Here is a 22,291-nt window from a genome sequence, read left to right on the forward strand (position 1 = left end):
CGCGGAGCGCGGCCGAGGCTGCGCCGTTTGCGCAGCGCCCCGCGCGCGGCGCGGCGGGCCGGGCGTAGCGCGCTTGGTGAATACGGGCCGGCGGCGCCCGCGCGGGGGGTGCCTGTAAACAATGGTGCCCCCCCTGCGCCGCGCTCCCTTACCGATTCCTCCTCCTTCTCCATCCCCGTGGGCATCTGCGGCACGGCCCGGTTGATGGAGACGCAGTCGTTGAGGTCGGGCATGTCCTTGCCGCGGTAGATGGGCAGCGGTTTGGCGGCGTCTAGCGCCCGGGCGCGGAAGGAGAGTTTGCTCATTGTCTCCCCCTCACAATAACACCCCGGGGCCGGGCGGGCGGGCGGGGGGGGGGCCTTCAGTGCGGCCTCGCCGCCGCCTCCCAGCCGCTCCCGCGCCGCGCCCGCGCCACCATGGAGGGTCCCGCCGCCCCGGCGCAGCTCCCGGCGGGGCCGCCCGTAGCTCGCCGCGCACGCCCCGCAGCCCTAGATCCGCGCCGGGCTCGCTCGGTCCGCTCCCTGCGCCATGGCAAACATGGCGGACATTAACCACGGCCGCCAGCCGTCCCGGCAGCCCGCGCGGCGGGAGCGGCGCTGCGCGCGCAGCCGAGGGCGGGAGGCTGAGGGAGCCTCGGGGAGCCTGAGGGGGGCGGCGGGACCGGCTGGGAGAGGAGAGCGGAGTGTCCGAACAGTGTCCCGAAACTGTCACCGCCGGCTGCCCACAGCGTCCCGGGAGTGTCACCGCTGGGTCTGCACAGTGTCCGCACAGTGTTCCCGCTGTCTCCCCACAGAGTCCCCACAGTGTCTCCCCGGTGTCCCTGCCGTATCCCTACAGTGTCCCCACATCGTCCCCACTGTCTCCCCACAGTGTCCCCACAGTTTCTCCACCATGTCCACGCCGTGTCCCCACACTGTCCCCACAATATCCCCACAGTATCCCCATGATGTTTCCACAGTGTCCTCGCTGTCTCCCCACGCTGTCCCCAAGGCGTCCACATAATGTCCCCACAGTGTCCCTATAGGGTCCCTGCCGTGTCCCTACAGTATCCTCTCCATGTCCCCACAGTGTCCCAACTGTCTCCCCACACTGTCCCCAAAGTCTCCGCAGTGTCCCCACAGTATCTCCACAGTATTCTCTCCGTGTCCCCACATTGCCCACACAGTGCTTCATGGTGTCCATGCCATGTCCCACAGTGTCCCCACTGCGTCCCCACAGTTTCCCCACAGTGTCCCCTCTGTGTCTCCATGGCCCTACAGTATCCCCACTGTCTCCCCACCCTGTCCCTAAAATGTCCACACAGTGTTCCCACAATATCCCCACAGTGTCCCTGCCGTGACCCCACAGTATTCCCACCATGTCCCCACCATGTCCCTGCTGTGTCCCTGCTGTCTCCCCACAGTGTCCCCACAGTGTCCCCTGCTCTCTGGACAAACCATCTGGTTCCTCTCCTCAGCTTGTCTGCTGATGTGAACTTAAAAGTGTTCCAGCAATAAAAAGAGCTCGTCAGAAGAGAATGAGTGACTTAGAAACAAACTCGTGCTTGCACGTTTCAATTGTTTATTTATTTTCTCCACAGAATCACACAATATTTAGGGTTGGAAGGGACCTCTGGAGATCATCCAGTTCAACCAGGGGCACCCAGAGCAGGTGAAACAGGACAGCATCCAGGTGGGTTTGGAATGTGTCTGGAGAGGGAGACTCCACACCTTCCCTGGGCACCTATTCCGGTGCTTGGCTGCCCTAAATATGAAGAAGTTCTTCCTCATTTTGAAGTGGAACTTGTCGTGTTTTAGTTTACTAAACTCACCTCCACCTCAGAGCTCTCACAGGAGTTGTCAGTGCAACCTTCTGCCTCTGAATTAAACCAAAACTGTTAGTCAAAGCTTAACCATTTGGATCATAGTGCCAGCTGTAGCTAATATTCCATTTTTTAATTAGGAAAAAATAGGTTTGGTCTCTGAATTGCCATTCATTTTTAGTTACCTGTTGCATTTTTTCATTTACATGGTTTTGTACAGCAAATACAACTACTGTTCTTGACAAACACATGATTTACAAAATGAAGAATAAAGAATTGTGTCAGCTAGAGAGAGAGAGAAGGCAGATGAAACAAGCACAGTAATACACAGGAGGCAAAAAGAAAGAGCAAGAACATTACGTTCATCAGCCACGGACCCAAATTAGCTTGGGAAAGAGATGTGGAAATTGGATTAACTCCTATGAAAACATCAGGTAAATGTTCATTAATAGTCATGTGAGCAAATGAAGCTTTAAAGGTGATGAGAAAACCAACAGAGAACAAAAGTGTGATACTTTGCTCATTTATAATTCCCTTTAAAATTTTCTATTCGTACAGTTCTTGACTTGGACTAGAATGAAGACATAAATGTTTAACAGTTGTATGGTTTCTAGCCTAGAATTTATAGCTCAGCACCCTTTTAGAAGTGGCCAAAGTGGGTCTGACACCCCTAAAGTGACTCATGATTAATTGGTAGCGGCAGAGGGTTGGCATTTTCAAAGAGCCATCGTGATGTCTTTCTGCATGAGCTGCATTTTCCATAAAAATTCCATTACCTGGAGTGTGTTCCAGCCCGGCTGCACAGGTGACACACATGTGGAAAGGTGAGGCAGCTGAGTGGAACAGGCAGTTCCTCCTGAAGTACTTCCTCGAGTAGTTGAAAGACAGAAAGAACTTTCCTCTTTCTGCTTCTGCAGGAAAGAGGCATTTTACACACTGCTTAAAGATTTGTTTCCCCTTTCAGTCAGCACAGCTGAACAATAGATAATAATAGCCTTTTCCCTTTGTGTGCATGTTCTGTTCTTTTTCACTACTTAAAAAATAAAAAAATAAAAAAAAGAACAAAAATGAAACATATTTACCCTCAAGGTGGCTCTTAGTCCTAAACTCATCCCATTATTTCATTTCTAAAAGCAATGCAATTTTTTTTTAAATGATGCCCTGTAGGATACAGAGGGGTTTTTTTATGTAGTCAAAAAAGCCATTGCACAGAGCTGAACATGGGCAAAACTAAAGTTTCAGCTTACATTAGTTTAGCTTTAAGCCAGAACCATCAATCTTTTAAGTGATCTCTTCCTCTGGTAAAATATTACAGGTTTTCTGAAGAATTTTAGCTGTGAAAAAATTATGAGCTGTACCTCACCTGCAGATAAAATAAGTTATTTTTTATGCACAAATCAGGGAAACCACGTCTCAAACGAAATTATTTATTCAGCAGTTGAATTCTGACTTGTCTTTGTGTTTTCTGTAGAGACAATGGAGTTGAATATGCACATTTGAGCACTGGGTAGACTGAAAACCCCCAGATTTCACTTTGACACCTGTATCAGTGGAAATGTCAGGGTCATATAGGCTCAGGGGCTTTTGGTTCTGCTTCTCCACAGTGACATTTAGCACAAGGAATCCTTGTTCTCACCATAGCTGACTGAAGCCTGATGGACTTTTCTGCAAATGTATCCTGTTTTGTTGTTGTTGTTGTTTCTGATGTTTGTTTTTTGGGTTTTTTTCCTCTCGCTGCATTAATGTTCTCCAAGCACAAGCATCACTTAGAGACAATTATCTCAATGTACATTATTGCAACATGACATGGCACGAGCAGTTCTATGTTCTGTGTTGTTACCTTATAAGTACAAGAAGTCTTAAAAACCAAAAAAGGCACAGAAAATACAGAAACAGAGAGTCCAGAAGTGGGTTTGGCCCCTCACAAGGCACAGGGTTGTTCAGCCTTGTGGGGTGTTCGACACCTTGACTGAGTGTAGGGTGTTAAAAGATAAACTGGAAATTTTAGGGTGCTGATGATTTGACTGTAAATAATCAAGATGGTAAGTGTTCAGAAGAATTGTCTTCTGCACCCTGCCAGCTCCAGACTCAGAGGATGCAATTAGGGAAGTGATGCTGATGAATCCACGCTCTCAAATATTCCCGGTGTTGCTGCCATTGTACATCCCGGATTCCAGTCTCATTACAGAGGGGTTTGATCTCATGTTTAAGCAAATCTTCACTAGAAGGGAGCCTAAAAGTGTCCAGGAGGCTGGCTTAGTAACTCCAGCACAAGGGAAAGTGCTGAGCTTTCCAGGAGATCCATGAATGGACTAGGGGAGTCTTTTTAAAGGTTATGAAGTCCTTCTTTCTCCTCGTGTCTGAGAACTCTGATTGAAGTGAAAGGAACCTCTGTCCTATTCATTTCAAAGGGGGTTTTGTCAGGAAAAAAGAGCTTGATCAAAGTAGCTAGTAAGCATGCTTAGTGGCTAATGTTCACAGTTAATGTATCATTCCAAACCATTTCTATTTCCAATTATTCCAAGAGTTGAGGGAACTGGCAGCCTGCACATTTTCCTCTTTAAGGTCACCAAAAAAAACCTATCAGCCAAAACCTGCAATCTAGCGTGGAATAGCTTCCTGGGAGATGTAAAGCTCTGAATGGAAATTATAAAAAGTTGAAAATGGAGTTAAAATCTCGAGCCCGACGGCAACAGACACCAAATCAAACGAAATAAAAGGGCAGCTATGGAAATGGCTGATTCCCCAAATTATAGCAGGAAGGTAACGTGATGAAAAGCAGCAGGAAGCTCCTGATTCGAAAGTTTTGTAGCAGAACTATTTGTGTCAAGAAATAGGTTTGAAATGAAAGGGAATTGTGCTTTCTGTGTGAGGGTTACTACAGGCATGGGAGGGTCGGCAGCTCTCTAAAGGAACCTGCTGCAGCTGCTTCCTGTGCTGTGAAATCTCAGATTCACACTCAAAAAATAAACCTGCTCTTGACTCTAAATGTGCTCTTTTACGACACAATTCAACAAGTTAGTTAACAACAATGCAATTCTGAAACCAGATTAATTTGGTTTGGAATTATCAAGTAAAGCCATTAAGCACCTGTATGAGTGCAGCCCAAAACCACATAAATCTGGGGGTTTACCACAGGAAAATGTAACTTTACAGTGCAGTGACCAGTGAAGAGGAAAAACATGGTTATGCCTGGAACCAGAAATATACTGTTAAAAGCAGTACATAATAAGGATTGTATTCAGGGCCTTAAGTTTTGGAAAATAGGCCTTAAAGAGAGAGAGATTTATCAACTGTCATTTAGAAAGTCCTAGCAGAGAAAAATCACAAAAACCAGTTTTACAAATATATACAAATTTATCCCAAAATCTCACACCTCAGGAGGCAAATTCGAGACATTAATTGATTTATTTATTTGAATTTTGAGGAGCTGGGAGCTCCCCCGGCTTGTGTTAAAAAATTAAAAATCAAACCCCATCCTGCCACTTAAAATATCAATAAAATCAGAATAATCGAGCATTGAAAACTGCTACAATTTTTATTCAGAGTTCACAAGTCAGATGAAGGACTCGCCCTAAAGAGGACTTTGAAAACCTCTCTCCAGCGGTCAGAGATGCTCCCTTTCCTCCTCAGAGCTTCGTAGTTCTGCTGCATTTCAGCACAAGGGTAGAAGTGGGGCTGCTTTCTAAAAATAAATCTGTAGGCAACTTTAAAATCATAGAATCACAGACTGGTTCAGGTTGGAAGGGACATTAAAGATCATTTAATTCCACGGGCACGGACACTTTCCACTATATAAAAATAAGAAATCAGGAAATACACCAAGTGTCACTTCTTAAAATACTCTAAAGCCACATTCTTACCTAAAAACCCAACAAACCCACCTTGATCATCTCTGTCTTCTGGGTTAGTGGCCTGGATAGAACAGTTTTTCTTATTGATCAGTAATGGCAATATTTTCCCTGCCCACCTTGCTCTGAGGTTGATACCATGGGCTAATCTGGAGTAGCAGCACTCCCTGGAGCAGGAATATTCAATGGAAATTCCAAGAAAATCCAAACCTTGCATGGGCATAGCTCAAGGCTTCCCAAGATATCCAGGGAAATGCTTTTCTACCAACAAAACTTGACCTTCTCCAGCAGGGTTTGTTCCTTTATCTGCAAATACCAGACCTTTATCATCACATCTCAGTCTTTTTTTCCCTTCTTAATCTCTAAAGTCCTTCCATAACCCTTTAAAACCCAAATATCTCCCCAGTGCTTCTCTCCAATGAGGGTAGAACCATTTCCAGCTGCAGAGATGACCCAGGTCTCCTCAAAGCAGTTCCCCTGGTGTCAGCCAGGAGGAGTTTCCCCAGGAGGAAAGATTTTACTTTTATCTGACTCTGATGCAAACCAGAGGGAAGTTTATTGTCACTTGTATGGGAGCAGTGTCATCCTGTGACATTTCTCTGCAAAATGGGGCTGAAAGCCATCACAGAAAAACAAGAGTCTCTCAGCAACGTTGCTGTGCACCAAGAAACAGAAATATTATCTCGGTTGCAAGAGGAGTCAAAAGGAAAATGAAAGTGTCACGTTGGAAACAAACAGTGGTGATCCTGTTTTTGTAGTACTCAGGGCACACATTTGTAATAACAAAAGGAAGTTTTTAGTCCTGGTTGTAAGTTATGCAATCAACATGCAGATTTAAAGATGTATTCAAGCCTCACATTCCTGTACTTCCTTGTCAAAGAGGGTTTTTTTAAGAAAACAGTACAAAAAAAGACACTTTCATTATGCAGACATCAGTCATAGCAAAGCTGATACACTATTCCCACTTCCAAATTGCTGCTCATTGAAATCTCCTGCTCCACATGCAATCAGATCTTCATAAATACACAAGTGCTTTAGAAGAGTTGCTCCAGCAAGGTCACACCTTTACACCAGCTCTTGCTTCCTCAGGAACAACGGTGCTCAGCTCAGGAATCTCTTCTGCTGCACCAGCACCAAACACATCCTGGGATTGTGGCAGCTGGAAAAGGGGCCCTAGGGGGACTGCTGAGTGGTGGTGAGTGAGAACCTCATCCTGGGCTGGGCTTTTGAGCATGAGAAGCCTATTTTTATTTTCCGGACCTGGTGGCCACTTTCATACCATTAAAAGTGTGAACAGTCAGCCCTCAAGAAAGTGCTTGGGACCCAGAGCTTGCTTCTTGCTTCTTTCTTGGTTTCTTTTAGGTTGGACATGAGGAGGTATTTCTCCCTGGAAAGGGTGGTCAGGCCTTGGCAGGGGCTGCCCAGGGAGGTTTGGAGTGCCCAGCCCTGGAGGTGCCCCAGGAAGGCCTGGACATGGCACTCAGTGCTCTGGGCTGGGGGACAAGGGGGGGATGGAGCACAGAGGGGATTCCGTGGGCTGGGAGGGCTTTTCCAACCTCGGTGATTCTGGATTCTTAAATAAGAGTCTGATGATTCCACGTTGCTCCCTGAAAAGATGGGAGAGGTTTGCCTGTTATCACATGCAGCTATTTCACTCCTTTGCTTTTGGTTCACAGTCAAACTCTGTGGAAAGAAGAGCAGTGAGTTTACTTTGGAAGCTGGAGACGGGCTTTTGGCAAAGGCACGGAGTGACAGGACACAGGGAATGGCTTTCCACTGCCAGAGGGCAGGGTTAGGTTGGATATTGGGAAGGAATTGTTGGCTGTGAGGGTGGGGAGGCCCTGGCCCAGGTTACCCAGAGAAGCTGTGGCTGCCCCTGGATCCCTGGAGGTGTCCAAGGCCAGGCTGGATGGAGTTGAGGAAAGGCCAGTTTGGAGCACACACCAGCCCAGTGCTGAGGGAGCTGAGTCATCAGGAAAAGGGAAGTTTGGGGCCTGCATAACCCCTCAGGCTCCCTCACTGTGTGAAAGGAGCCAGGCACACTTTGGGGAGCTTCTGTCTCACCTCAGATTGGTCTTAGAGGATATTTTCACACAGCTGAGTCCAACTGTGTCTTCCTCTGATGCCGAACTTGAAGCTGGATATGTAGGAGCCTCCTCCGTGTGTCCCAGACTCAGGTCTGGAGCACAGACAGAGCAGGACCCTCTCACCACATTTCTCTGAAGTTCACTAAGAAAAAAAAGGAAGAAAAGAGTGAAAAGTGGGAACTGAATTGTGGGCACGGGATGGAGCAGACAGGGAAGGAGGACACTACTGGAAGTGAGGGAAAGGTGATGCCCTCAACTCTGAGTGTTCACACATGAGCCTTGGACGTTTGAAAATTAAAATTATGGATAATTCAGGGTAGCAATAGGATGAGAGGTCAGAGTCTTAAGCTGCACCAGGGGAGGTTCAGGTTGGACATCAGGAGGAATTTCTTCACAGAAAGGATGATTAAATATTGGAATGGGTCCAGGGAGGTTTGGAGTCCCCATCCCTGGAGGTGTCCAAGGAAGGACTGGACGTGGCACTCAGTGCTCTGGGCTGGGGGACAAGGTGGGGATGGGGCACAGGGAGGACTCAATGATCTCAGGGGGCTTTTCAGCCAAATTGATTCTGTGATTCTATAACTCTGTAATATTTGTGGAATATTTGTGGTTCCTTTCAGGGCACTGCAAGCACCCAACATCCAGGGAGCCCAGGTGGTCTGGGAAGAGGCTGGATTTACTGGAAAGCCAGTGCAGAGAGGAGCAGCATCAGCTGAAAACAACTTGGAAGTCTAAGAGAACATAAGAGGTGACCAAACCACGGGGGACCATTTCTAAAGCACCTGCACAAGTGTTGTTAAACCTCATAGAAAAGCAGTTGTCACCATTTCCCTTTCTGTCCAGGTCACCCTGGCCCACTTTTCTCCTCACCACTGAGCCTTTGGAGGCTCCAGTAACCTTTGTGCAAGACATCCCACGCCTGCTCGTGGGAAAATCAGGGAATGTCGTGGGCAGGACGGGAGTTTCTAACCCTGAAATCCTACATAATGCCCATGAGATTAAAAATCAGGACACTGGTGCTTCTGGCTGCTCCAGGTGTGGCAAAAATGTTCTCAGACAAAAGAATGGCTGGGTTTGGGAATGTTCCTGCAAGTACTCGAGTAGTGTCACCAATTAATCATTCTTGGAAACAAAGGAGAAATAAAGGAGTGGAAAATAATGCCGTTATATAATAGGGAAATTACATCAGAGTTTCAGTATAAAACTTCAATTGAAAAAAATACAATGGTTATGTTTTTAAGGAGCCCAAATTAGTCCATTCCCATTTTCCCCCAAGAATTCGGTGGTTGGTTAAGGAATTTCTTTTGCATAATTCTCTCTTGATTTTAAACACACAGACATTTCGTGAGCTTTTCCTGAAGTCACAGGTTAATCCTTCAGAGGAAAATGATCCATAAATCCTAGGAGTGTCAAGGAGTTGTAATCCCAACCTGTCTGGATTATCCCAACTACATTTGTAAGCTACCAAGCTTAAGAAAACACTGCTCTCGTGTCACCTGGGACATATGAAAATATTCCAATTTGGGTAGTTATGGTTCCATCCCCAGCTTCCCTTTCCTGCTGGCACCTCTTTAATGACAGGTTTTGTTCTGCTCCATTGCCAGTTGGAAAGGGAACAGGTTCTCTCTCTGACAGGGCAACCACAACAAGGAGCTGTAGGTCTTGGCACATGGCTGGGGTTATTAATTTGCTGAGGAACAGCTCCTCCATCCCACTGTGGGCAGAGCCTTGGTCATGCTTAACCAGCACCTCTAAAGCTTTTCCTTTTCTCCAGCTGGGAATGAGAGTGGAGCCATTGTCTCTACGGCATCAGGAGATGGGATGATAATTTTCCCAATGGATCCTGCTGTGGTTTGGCTGTGATTTGCCAGTCCCATTCCTGCATTTGGCCTATTCCCACGGGCACATCATCATCCAGGACATGCTTTGAATATATTAAATTCCATGGATTTTCCTCTTTCTTTAACCATACCTGTAGTCTGTCAGCAAATGCACTTCCAGAGTCATTTCACTGCAATGGTGTAGGAGCTGGAGCTATGGATGGATCCAACCAAACCCTGTTTCCATCTGCCATGTGATTTATAACCCGATCCTCCACCTCCGTTCCTGCCCTTCCTTTCAACATAATTCCACAGGTGTTCTGTTCTAACTATTTTTGGAAATGGTTTTATTTGCATTACCTATTTTGTGTTTGGCTTTAAAATTCTAATTTCAGCTACATTCCCGTTCTGCCTCAGGGCAGAATGGCCCTGTTAACGTAAAGAGCCATATGGTGACAGTTTAAAAGATTCAGTGCAAATTTGATATTGGCATGAGGATCAAAAATATCAAAAAATCTTTGGGAAAGGTGGATTTGGTGTCAGCAGTGGCAGAGCAGAGGCTGTGGTGATGCTGAGCCCTGTGGGTGGTGGTGGGCAGGGGGTTTGTTACTCCAAAGACTCCCAAAAGTCAGGATTTAAAATTAATTTATAAATAGACTTGACAAAACAAGTTTAATGTCAGGTAGCTCCTTTAGGTCTGTTGCCGACAATGTAAGTTCATATTTTCCCCCCAAATTAACAGAATTTTTCATTCTCCAGTTTTGCTTTGACAAGTTTTCAGTATAAATCTTATCTATATAAATCTTACGCTCAACCTTTCCAGAATATATTCAAAAAAATATCTGCTTTAAGCAGGGGCTTAATTTAAGCCTGACATGTGATTTGCCAAACAAACTTATGACTAAGGCAACACCGAGTTTGTTCACTAGGACCAAAATTTGCTCCAGAGTGAATCATCAATGAGTAAGAGTGATGCTATCTGGAGTTTTGATCTAAGCACACATTTGAATAATGACCTGGATTTTTTGGAAGAGCAGCTAACTAAGCAAGAAAAGGGGGGGGGGAAATCTGTGAAGAATTCTGTGGTTGATATCACCACCTATTTTCAGCTGTATGAGTCAGGGAGCCATCACATGGATCTGCACAGAAATATCAAAGCAAATCCCACTTCAAACCCACACCACTTCCCAATATATCCCCTCACTCATCGATCCCAAAAGCCAGGGAACGTCTCTCTGGCTGAAATAAAAGCCAGAGGGATCAGAGCTACAGCAACAATGAACTTTCTTAAAACAAAGCCTCTAATTTTCTGTGCAGCTCCTGCCTCTGCTGATTTGCAGCTGAACCAAGAAGGAACAGGCAGTCAAAAAGTGCCACTTGCTGAGCTCAATAAGTGGAGTCTTCACTCTCTGCAGAGACCCAGGGAGGAAAAACTGTGTGGCAAAACTGCCAAAAAAAATTGTCTGCGTGGACAGAGATGGCACCTCGTGCAAATATTCCTTAATAACAATGATTGAAAGAGCTACAGCTGTCACACAGGGCCTAAAACCCAATGTATTTCTCCAATATTAGAAGCTTATTGGGATATAAATATGAGATACCTCTGGATCCACGGGAGGAACATCAGCTGGAGTCATTCATATCATGAAACATGAAGCCAATTACAGTGCTGGAGAAGAAAACATAACTCAATCTATTACAGAATATTTGGGCTAAATCCCATCCTAGGAGAAGATGAAGCTTTGACAGACTTTCTGGGTTGTTTTTTTTTCTCCAGAATATTCTGAAATGTTTTGCAAGTTGCTGCCAGATGTCAAAGGAAATTAAAAGAAGGATTTAGGCAATATTTTAATGTGATATTCAGCATGGCAATGCTGGAAGATGAAAAAACACATTGTTTTATACTTTCATTTCTTTTATTGACCAATGGATTTGTAAGTCCTACCATCTTAGGACACCCTGCTCTTCTCCTATAGGTTATAAAACCCTATAACTCAAGATTATTAGGATCTCCCCACTGTAAAGAGGATTTAGCTGTGGATTAACAAGCAAATGAAGAGAAGAAGTGGAAAAGGACACCGGGTTGTCTCATGTGGTGGTCAGTCAGTGTTTGACCTCGAGGATCTTGGAGGTCTTTTCCAACCCTAATGATTCTGGGATTCTCTGATTCTCCCTTAACCTTGTGCTGGGAGCCAGACTAACCAGAGCTGGTGATCAGGAAACAACCAAACACCAGGAGAAATTGGTTTTTTAGGGAAAGCAATGCAGGAAAACTCCAACTGGGAAAGTGCTGGATGACAGAAGGGCCGGGATGTGGCAGAGTCAATACCTCCAGCAACATAAACACCACCAAAAATCAGCCCATTAGCATCTCCTTGTTTTATGATTATGTATTTACTTGCACAGGGTCACACAACAACATCTCCACAAAAGGCTGAGAAAATAATTCAAGTCCATTTGGCTTTGGTTGAGGAATAGTGTTTGGTGTGGGGCAGATCGAGTGATCATGGAATCATGGAATGGTTTGGGTTGGGAGGGACCTTAAAGATCATCCCATTCCACCCCCCTGCCATGGGCAGGGACACCTTCCAGTATCCCAGGTTGCTCCAAGCCCCATCCAACATAGCCTTGGACACTTCCAGGGATCCAGGGGCAGCCACAGCTTCTCTAAGTTATGGATCAGGGCTCCATAGTGTATAAAAGATGCTTTTCAGAACAAAAACACAGTCAAAGCTTCCAAAGATGGGAAATGTGAGTGAGGAAATACCTGTGCCATGTTATTCCAGGGCAAACCATACTGTTCCATGCAGGTTGTTCAGGAAGCAGCTGGAGCTGCTGTTTGGAAAATACATTCCTCTCTCTACCATGGGCAAATCAATATCTCAATAAGGGGCACATTCCTGCATGGAGCTGGCAGGTGTCTGCCACTGCACCAGGACTGGCAGTAAGAATGGCACAACCAAGTCAACCACCTTTAATTTAATTATGTGTATTAATGCACAAACCGTGTGGCACAAGCTCTATGTGAAGTGCCTTCTTGTATAGCAAGGTTAAATTTCATCTTAGTGTTTTTATATTAATGTTTTGCCTTCTGAAATCCAGCCCCTCATACTAATTCTAGTCCTAAACAAGAAAAGCTGGGCTTTTAAAATCAGATCTGATCAACTGGAAACAACCAACAACCAGTTCTAGAAACCAGTTGACTCCAATGCGAGCTCCAAGTGTGGCTCAGACGATCTGAGGGTATTTAGGAGAGAAACAGCCACGTACCACTGAGACTACTGGGAAGTACCAAATCCCAGGTACAACAAATCTCCTATTTTGCCCACAAACAGCTGCCAAAACAACCAAGGGATTGGAGAAACTATCAAATGGGAAGGGATGAGAGGCGTGTGCCTTGTTTGCTCCGACGGAGTGAGAGCTGGAGAGGGATGTGATTGCTGGCTGGGGAGGTATCAGTGCTGACACATCCAGGCAGAACAAGGACACATGGATGAAAAACAGCTCTGAGGTTGGAAATCAGGAGGTGATTGCTACCATGGGATGATGTCCCAATCAGAGCAAAGGGGAAAAAGTCAATTATGGTCTGATGGAGCTTAAAAACTGCCCAGGATTATGCAAAGCTCGGCTTGGTGGCACTGGCCGGGGCTTCCCCACAGGCACAGCCCTTCCACCACTACTTTGGGACTAGAAGTTTTGTTTTTAAGCATAACCTTTTAGCCTTGGTGATGCACAAAATGTGCAAGGTCACCTCCTGGCACAGGGAACCAGAGCTGTGGAGCAGCTGGGAAAAGAAAAATCAGTGAGACCGAAGGGAGAAACAAATTTCCAAATGCCTTTGGAAGCCTTTGTGGAGCAGCAATCCCATTTCCATGGAACACTGAAGCCCTGACCCAGACGTGTGAGCAGGTAACTCTGGCAAGAGTCCTCAGCAAGGGTGGGTGGGAGCAGGAATAAATTTAGCTGGGTTTGCTTTGGAGATCAGACTGTGCTCATAACACTGTGCTTAGAGGATGGTCTAGAAAAGATTCCAAACACCCCCGTGTTTCTGAATCCCCTGAAACACTGAATAGAAGCAATTGTCTGAAGGAAGAGTTCTCTCAGATTTCAAACACAAAAAGATAATGGGCAACTTGAGTTAAAAGCAGCTATTTTGAGACAAGACAACTTCAGTTTCATGGTTATTTACCTGATACAGCGGGTCCTGATGACTTTCTGCAGCAGAGGGTTTAAAAGAAACCTTGCTTTATAACTTTTATTTTTCTGAGAAATGTAAACTTTGAGCTGTTTTACTTATTCTTTGGTTCCAGAAACGAGCAGGAGAGGACATGAACTTCTGACCAGGAGTTGTGCCTTACCTGGGCTTGGTTTAACTGGAGAATGAAGCTGAAATAAACTTCTTTGAGAGTTAAGATTTAGAAGTTAGGAGCCCCTAACTTATGCATATTTTCAAGGAGAAATCTCATTCCTTCTTTTAAGAATCATTAAAAAAGCCCACAAACAACACCATGGGCCTGATAGTAAAGGCCAGATAATTAGTGCAACACATGTTATTAATCCTGCTTGGAGAACATCCTGAGTATCATCCATCCAGATTAGCTGGATGGTGCCCCAACAGCCGGATTCAGGGATGAGACATAGGGATAAATCTGCCTTCCCTGTAAATGGGAACAGGAGGGGCTGAAGGATGGAAGCACAACCCCCATCTTTTCTTCTGCCCCTTTCCCAGGGTGGGAATGGTCCCTCCTTGGCCTGGCCCAGCTCATGCTGAGAAGTCTCCTGGCTCTGACCAGCCTGTGGAACATTTGCTCTTCTGAAAACACTTGACACATCTGAGATGTTCATCTCCTACAAGTTTTCAGATCAAAATCAGGAAGCCATTACCCTTTGCTTTCATTTAGTAAATAACTGCACTCACTTTGCTGCAGGTCCAACGATCCTCCTGATACACTTCATTCCTTCTTGATCCATTATTTTATTGGATACTTAAGTCACCCTTATCAGGCAGTTAATAAGAGGATCGTTGTCGATAATTAATGGCAACATCTTCCTCTGAAAAACTAATTAATAGAAATGCAGCATCCATGTCCTTTGGAATGTGGCTCTGTTGAAATATCTTGTTAATGAAGCTTTGGACACTTCCAGGGATCCAGGGGCAGCCACAGCTTCTCTGGGCAACCTGGGCCAGGGCCTCCCACCCTCCCAGCCAGGAATTCCTTCCCAATATCCCATCTAATCCTACCATTCCATGATTCCACAGAGGATGAGCGTGCAGGCACAGCAGAGGGAGCTCAGTTCGGGGCACAGACGCGATAACATCTTGTCGCACACACTCCGTAATTAATTTTAATTTACTTAATTAACAATTCAGTCTTTGGGGAAGGAAGATGAAAAAGTTCCTTCATAAAGTGACAATGGGTGATTGTTCTCAGCTTCTTATCCTGGAGGCACTGGGGATAATGAGAGCTGGGGAAATACTTGGATAGATTGATTATATGGAGGGGATGGGAGTCCTCCGGCACAGGCTTCTGTAATGGGCACCTCCTCCCCCTTCCCATCTTCCCAAGGAATTCAACTTGGGGTCAATATACGGAAAAGTAAAAGTTCTCCTCAAAATCCCACACTCACGGTGTGGGAAGTCAGGTACGGATTTAACCTCTGCCAGAAATAATCATCCCTTCGCCAAACACTCAATCAACAGACAACAGAAGCTGGGGAAATGATGCTATTAAGATCTGAAGGTGGAAATTCCCAATCCTTTTCCCTGGCACACATAAAAATAAAATGATATACAAGAAATCCGGCAGATGCAGCGTCATATGGAGCCGCTTAATGGCAACGCTCAGCCTTCCAAAAGGAGATTTACATCCACAGTCGCTCCTAAAACTTGACATTTGCGTGGAATAATTCAGAATTTGCTGCTTGCTGGGCTTTGTTGCCTTTCTTACCTCCCTCAGTGGTGTCAGTTCTGCTCTTAGCAAAGCCCATCCCTTCTAACAGATGCAGACAGTTTGTTGTTACTCTGCAAAACTCGGTTCTGTGTTTCGCTAAACCCAGCTTAAAACTGCCCCCTCGAGGACTCTTTGCCTGCCACAGATTTAATTTGCACCATTACTGGGCTTCAGCCTAATTCCCCCACAACTATTCCAAGTATTTTAACAAGGATCACATGTTGGACATGTGTTTCCATGCCGACGTGTGTCTCACTTCAGGACAAACTCATTCCACCTCGCTCCTTGTACGGATGCAAATGAGGTGCTGGGAGGACATTCCTGTCCTGCAGATAAAAGGTGTTGGAAGCTACATCTGGATCCAGCAGCTGCCCAAAAACTGGTCCCAGTGGGTGCTAAAGCAGGACTTTATAAGCAGTTTTATAAAAGTTATTGTCCTATCTTATTTATTTTAGGGTTGCAAATACCAAACTTGCACTTCCATAAATCTCCTGTTTGTCCTCATTTTTAAAAGGTATTTTTTAAAAAGTGTTGTATTTGTTTGTTTGATTTCTAACACTTTATTCTATTTTTTTCTTATTCTGCCATAACCAAGTTGTTCATGACAAAGGTTTAGGCAGTACCAGGTTTTTCCTGGCACTTACTGTGACACCTTGGGAAGCAGCTGGTGCCTGTGTGGGCCTGTGGGCTCCGCTCCATCTCCCACTTTCCTCTGAGAAAAATCTCAGAGAGGTTTCTTTATTAAATCCCAGACTGGTTTGGGTTGAAAGGGACCTTAAAGCCCATCCCATTCCACCCCCTGCCATGGGCAGGGACACCTTCCACCAGCCCAGGTTGCTCCAAGCCCCGTCCAACCTGGCCTTGGACACTTCCAGGGATCCAGGGGCAGCCACAGCTTCTCTGGGCAACCTGGGCCAGGGCCTCCCCACCCTCCCAGTCAGGAATTCCTTCCCAATATCCCACCTGTGATCTCCTATTTGTTATTTTGATTGATGAAACTCTTAAGGTGGATGAGACCAAGTCTGGGAACTACAGATTGGTCACAATCAAACAAATGAAAGACAGGATGGGATAGGATGGGATTGGGTAGGACAGGACAGGACAGGATAGGACAGGATATAGGATAGGATAGGATAGGATAGGATAGGATAGGATAGGATAGGATAGGATAGAGGAGAGGACAGGATAGGGTAGGATATAGGACAGGATAGAATAGGATTGGATAGGATATAGAATAGGATAGGATATAGGACAGAAGAGGATAGGACAGGATAGGATAGGATAGGATAGGATAGGATAAGAAGGGCTAGGATAAGAAAAAAGTTTCCCCTCATTTTTCAGTGGTGAATCTTCCCTTTTTCCTCAGCAGCAGAGAGCTCAATCCCACAACTGAGAAAGATAATGACAAACCCCAATAATTTTGGTGTTATTTTTATGACATTTTCTGTCCCTCAAGAAAAATCAGCGAGAGGAGCAAGAAATGATTTTCCTGGAACTGCAAACGAGCTGTGTTTCTATCAGGAGTTTGGAATTGCTTCTCTTTGAAAGAGGCCTGAAATGATTGTGATTTGATGAGATGGGAACTTGTGAAGTAGGATTAAGAACATGTCCATCCCACAAACCTGTTTTCTGTCTGAAAAGTTGGGTCCTCACAGCAAACTCTGCAACCCCCCCGTGCACGTTCTGTGGGTACGTGCGAAGCAGAACCCAGCTGAGTAGGAACTGTGTGCATTTTTGAACCCAAAGTATTTATTCTTCCATATTTATTCCATTTGTTCTTCCATTTAGGGAATTATAAGTGCCCAAAGGACTCACCTGCAGCATGGACCTGGATGTGGATGTGGTTGGAAAAGCCTTTGTTCCCCAGCCCACTCCGTACCTGGTTTAGCTCCATTCCCAGCCGGGCCCAACCCACAGCTCAGCCCTGGATCATTCCCTCATTGGGATCCATTCCTGCCTGGAATTCTGAAACATCAGTGACAGTGGTTCTCTTGGACTTGTGTCAACCTGTGCCAGTGCTTTCCTGGGATTTAGACACAGGAATGTGTGAGGATGCTCTTGCTCTTCCTTCTCCACCCCGCTTCATCCTGTGTAAGTACATCAAACCCCTTCCCATCTCCCAGACCTTTTCCAAAATAGGCATTTCCAGAAAGAACTATTCTAAATATATATATATATATAATTTGTTTCCTGTTCTAAATCCTAACCCCTGATCTTCTGTTGGGATGACAATTACAAACACTTCTCCTGACAGACGGAATCTTTCGCAGGGGATATTTCGAATCAAATCTTCCATTTTAAATTTTGGTTTTGTTTTTTTTTTGGTTTTGTTTTTTTTTTTTTTTTTTAAAGCAACAACAAAAATTGCTTTTAAGTGTTGGCAGCCAAGGGATCAGTTGTAAAACCTGGCACAGAGAAATGAGCCGTGGGGGTCTGATTTCCCACTGCTGGGCTTTCAAACGCAAAGCAAATATAAGGGATCACCAGTCCAGGTTAAACCGGAGGTGGCCGGTGGGAATTTCTGGGGAGCACCAGGATAACCAGAGACACCAGGAGCAGGGCAAGAGTGTTGGTGGGCTGGTCTGGGAGGTTCATGGAAACCCCTCAGCTCGTGAGCTGAGAAATTTATATTTGGTAGGACTTTTTTAAAGCCTCAAAATGTTTCTGCAGCATCGATTTGCCCCCGGAGTGAACTGAGGAGGAACTAAACGACCTGTCGGTGTGTTTGGGATTCCTGTAAATCTTGGGGATTTTGGGGCGATCCTGAAATGCAGATGTTGAGTTCAGTGGGGTGGGAATAGTGGAGTGAGGGGTGGGATGGGGGGCGTTTTGGGTGGGTCTGTTCCTGGGATGTGCTTCCACAGCCACCGGCTCCCTCAACTTACCCGTCGGACGCCGCAGCCGCCGCCAGGACCTCCATGGAAATGCCCAGCTATGGGATTTGCAGTGGGATTCTCTTGGCCTTCACGCCCCTAAATCGCCCTCAGCACTGCTGGTTGCTGTTTAACCTGGCAGAGGTGCCCTGTTTAAGGCCGGGCATCCCACGGTGGCACCGTGCCAAGCCATCGGAACACGGAGTCCCTGCCCCGAAGAGAACAGCACAGGAACTGTTTTTTCTGGTGATTTAATCATAATATTGACAACTTTATCAAAAAATTACAAAACTGATATTAAAAAAATCCTCTAATTCTTAGTAAGACTAGAATGGGTTTGTTTTTGTTTTTTTTTTCTTTTTTTTTAAAAATAGAAAAGCACTTTTATGCTACGGCTCTTCTGGAATTCTCACATTACAACCCTACATAGCAAAATACAAATTGTAGCTAAGAAAGGTACCAGTCCTAAGGTAATTCAGTCCACCACGAGCCCTCTAATATCTCTAGACCATCAAACTCAGGGACTCCAAAAGGATATCACATCACTTAGAAACCTTCTGCAAAGCTGATTGAGGAAAGACCTTTAAATTTTAAGTTCCTTTTAACCCCTAAAACCTTAGACTGTGAGGAAAACAGACCTGGGACATCAGAGGTGGGGTGGGTTTGGTTGTTTTTTTTTTTTTGCTTTTTTTTTCTTTAATTTTCCAACTCTATGAATTTTAGTTTTGCAGCTGACACCAGCCAAAGGTTTTCTGTCAGAACACGAAGAAAATCCATTGGAACAAATGAAAAGATTTTTTCGTCGTTGTTCCGTTTATGGTGTTCACAAAACGCACCATAACAGAAAGAGGAATTATTTCCTTTAATTTGAACGTCACCTGAATGACTCAACCACATTGTCACCCACTCAGCAAAAAGAAAGCATAATAAATAAATAAATAAATAGACAAGAATACGTAACACTTTTACATCCTCAAGGAATCACGTCGTTCCCTAAAATCTACCGAGGTCCTGATCGACGCCGTGGGCTCGCTGTACTCAGCCACTTCACTTTGGGGTGATTGTGCCATATTAATGACAAAGAAAGTGGTGTTCCACTTGCCACAATGGAGTATTTTTTCTTTTTTTTTTTAATTTTTTCTTTTTTTTCCCCCCTCCACCTTTTAAATATAGGAATTCTCTCTTAAATTAGAAAGTAGGCAAAAAGTACTTTTTTTTTTTTTAAATTTTCCTTTTTTTTAAGTCTTCTATTAGAAAAAATAGAGATTTCTTAAACAAAAAAATAATAAGGTAGAAAGAGAAGGGTTGGGCCTCCATCAAAAAAGTAGATTATGCTTTAATGCAAAGAGAAAGAAATGGCTCTATGGGCAAAATTCAAGTATGAGTGACCAGTTTTTTTAATTGTAAAGTCGGTGCAACATTTTTTGAAAATGTTACAACACTGCACGACCTGTAACGCTCACAATATTTACAGGAACTGCTTACACGGAACCAGGAAAACTCGGCAAGAGAGGAGAAAAAAATTGGTCTGGACTGAAAGCAAACTACTGCTACCCCCCCAGCAATGCCATCATCCACCGAGGGAAGCGGGGCCACGGAAACACCGGGAAGTACAACACCTAAACACTCCCAGGAGCTTGGACACAGGGATGGGATGGGATGGGAGGCAGCGGGGGCTCGGGGAGCCACGGACACGCCCGAGGGACACCGGCGACCGGAGCGACGCGGGACGGAAAAACGGGAGCCACTGCACCCCAAAACAGCGGGAATGGGAACCCAGCGGAGCAGGGCCATGGAGCTGCCCCATGGAGCTGCCCCATGGAGCCGTGGGGTCCCGCCCGGGCCGGAGGGGACGAGCCCGGAGGAGCCCAGAGGTAGGTGCTGCGTGCCCGGGAACGCGGGAGCCCAGCCCAGGGAATCATCATCCTCGGGGTCATTCCTTCGGACACACACTGCGGGACCTGGGACAGGAGCAAGGAGTTGGGATCCTGGAGCCCTGGAGAGCCCAGGGAGCCGATCGCTGCCAGTCCTCGCTAGAGAGCGACATTCAGGGGAAAGGAATCTGAGGTAAGTGGTGATCCCGGATGAAGGACTCCACCCCGGGACTGGGAATGGTGAGCAGAACTATCCCAGGAAGCCTTGAGGATGCCACGGCTCCCCTCACCATCCCCACCATCCGTGGGGAAAAAGAAAAATGAAATCCAATGGAAAGAATGTTGTGCTACACTCCCGTTGGTTAAGTTTATAATGGCTCATAGCTTTAGACTTTTAAATCTGTAGTGTATTAATTTCTTCTTTTTTCTACATATGTTTCACATTTCTCACTTAATATAACATAAATAATTTGGTTAATAGATTTAACCTGCGCATTTCAGCCACATTAATATATATAAGAATCTGTTAATGGTATAAATAATTCTTTTTAAATAAAATAAATCTGATATGTTACATAATACTGATAAAAATCACTGCTGCTAATAAGTTTTGTAAGCCACCCTTAACTTCTTTTTGTGTTTCAATACCGAGGGATGGATAGCGGGATTACCTTTTCCAGAGCATTGCCCTTCCATTCTACTGCCAAACCAACTGCAACCAACACTGATCCCTTCTCAAAGCAGGGCCTCTGCCCCCCTGCAGGGTTAATGAAGTTAGAGGATCTCAGCTAATTAATCCAGGGGGTCCACGTTACGGGGGGGTATCGACTGGTTAGTTCCTCAGGTGGCTCTGAAACCTCACCTACAGAAATGCTTGACTAAAAACAGACCTCCTACTATTCCTTTTTCCTCTTCAATCCAACCTACAGCATCCTACTGGAAAAGCTACGGAAACCAAAAGCACCCGACGGCTGCGGCCTTGGAATTCTCCATCAGAGCTGCGATCCCACATCCCATGAGGAATCTGCACCCTCCTGCAGGGACCTGAGTGGAGTACAGTACTTCCAGGCAAGGTTCATTCCAAACAGACAGGATCCATGAACACTCAGTGGCGTGAAGGGGATGTCATAATTAAGGTATTACATAATCATGCCTTCTCTCTGCTGTTAAATACAAAAACAGCATCTTTTACATTATCATATAAAAGCATTTAGGCTGTATTTTTATTTATCACTTTACACTGGTAGTCTCTTGTATGTGTACTCAATAGAAACCAAAGAATTTTGTACACTATTTTTTGTACAATAAAAGATAAAGTGTGCATTAGGTACGCTTGTACATGACAATATTGTACAATATTTACAGTTCAGATATCACCAGGAAATTCTGTATTATCTATATACACAAGGAAAATTTCTCAGAAACATTTGGACTATTTCTTATAATCACAATTTTTAGTATCATAGAAAAAAAAAAATTCAGTAATCATCTGACATTGTTACTGCAACCATTCCAGATTTCTGATTGGCTTCTCCAGCAACTTCTATCCCTCCTGATCATCCCAAATCTTGTCCCACTGCCCGGCGTGTGCCCCGCTGGCATCGAGCTGTCCCCACATAAATAGTGATGTACCAGCCTAGAGCAATACCTACAGATGGACTCAGTGTTCACAAGTACTGGACCAGTAACAAAGACATTCAATGTTATCTAGAGATCTTCCTCCTCTTGAGTTTTGGAGGCTTCACTTGTCTGTCTCCCTGCGGGATTGGGTGGACCTAAAAATAAGTATATTCACAGGTTAGCAAAGGACAGTGGGCAGGGGGGTCAATGAGCTACGGGGTTGATTAAAGGGCTGTCAGGAAACAGGGCTCAATATTCCACAGCTGCACAGAAGCCTAAAGGAACTCCAGGAATTTTGAGGAGCTGGGATGAAAGGGTTGATGCCACATCCCAAACCGGCTGCAGTGCTTGGAAAACCACATAACCAGGACCTGATGCCCAAACTGCAATTCTGTCAGATTGGCAGTGGCAAAC

At 45.3% G+C, this 22,291-nt stretch overlaps 2 protein-coding genes and 1 long non-coding RNA gene across 5 annotated transcripts in view; 1 reads left to right on the forward strand and 2 right to left on the reverse strand.

Moving 5' to 3' along the window:
- EPC2 (enhancer of polycomb homolog 2) overlaps positions 1 to 508 on the reverse strand; it is a 39,374-nt gene extending 38,866 nt beyond the window's left edge. The window contains exon 1 of the mRNA XM_027695927.1: positions 153 to 508. Within this exon, the coding sequence (XP_027551728.1) occupies positions 153 to 305 (153 nt within the window). The 5' untranslated portion in view covers positions 306 to 508. The remainder of the gene's footprint in view (positions 1 to 152) is intronic.
- Positions 66 to 19,963, forward strand: LOC113973595. Of its 3 annotated transcripts, XR_003536268.1 has the most exons (6): positions 66 to 224; positions 1,580 to 1,671; positions 2,022 to 2,235; positions 6,742 to 6,847; positions 17,299 to 17,601; positions 19,858 to 19,963. It is a non-coding gene; the product is annotated as an uncharacterized LOC113973595 (long non-coding RNA). The 3 variants fall into 3 exon arrangements; XR_003536267.1 differs by lacking the exon at positions 6,742 to 6,847; XR_003536269.1 differs by lacking the exons at positions 6,742 to 6,847; positions 19,858 to 19,963 and adding an exon at positions 19,107 to 19,195.
- MBD5 (methyl-CpG binding domain protein 5) overlaps positions 18,737 to 22,291 on the reverse strand; it is a 33,866-nt gene continuing 30,311 nt past the window's right edge. Inside the window, exon 10 of the mRNA XM_027695924.1 lies at positions 18,737 to 22,032. Coding sequence (XP_027551725.1) covers positions 21,961 to 22,032 — 72 coding nt within the window. The 3' untranslated portion in view covers positions 18,737 to 21,960. The remainder of the gene's footprint in view (positions 22,033 to 22,291) is intronic.

Source organism: Neopelma chrysocephalum, unplaced genomic scaffold, assembly GCF_003984885.1.
Source record: "Neopelma chrysocephalum unplaced genomic scaffold, ASM398488v2 Primary Assembly neopelma1_103b, whole genome shotgun sequence".
Taxonomy (NCBI): Eukaryota; Metazoa; Chordata; class Aves; order Passeriformes; family Pipridae; genus Neopelma; species Neopelma chrysocephalum.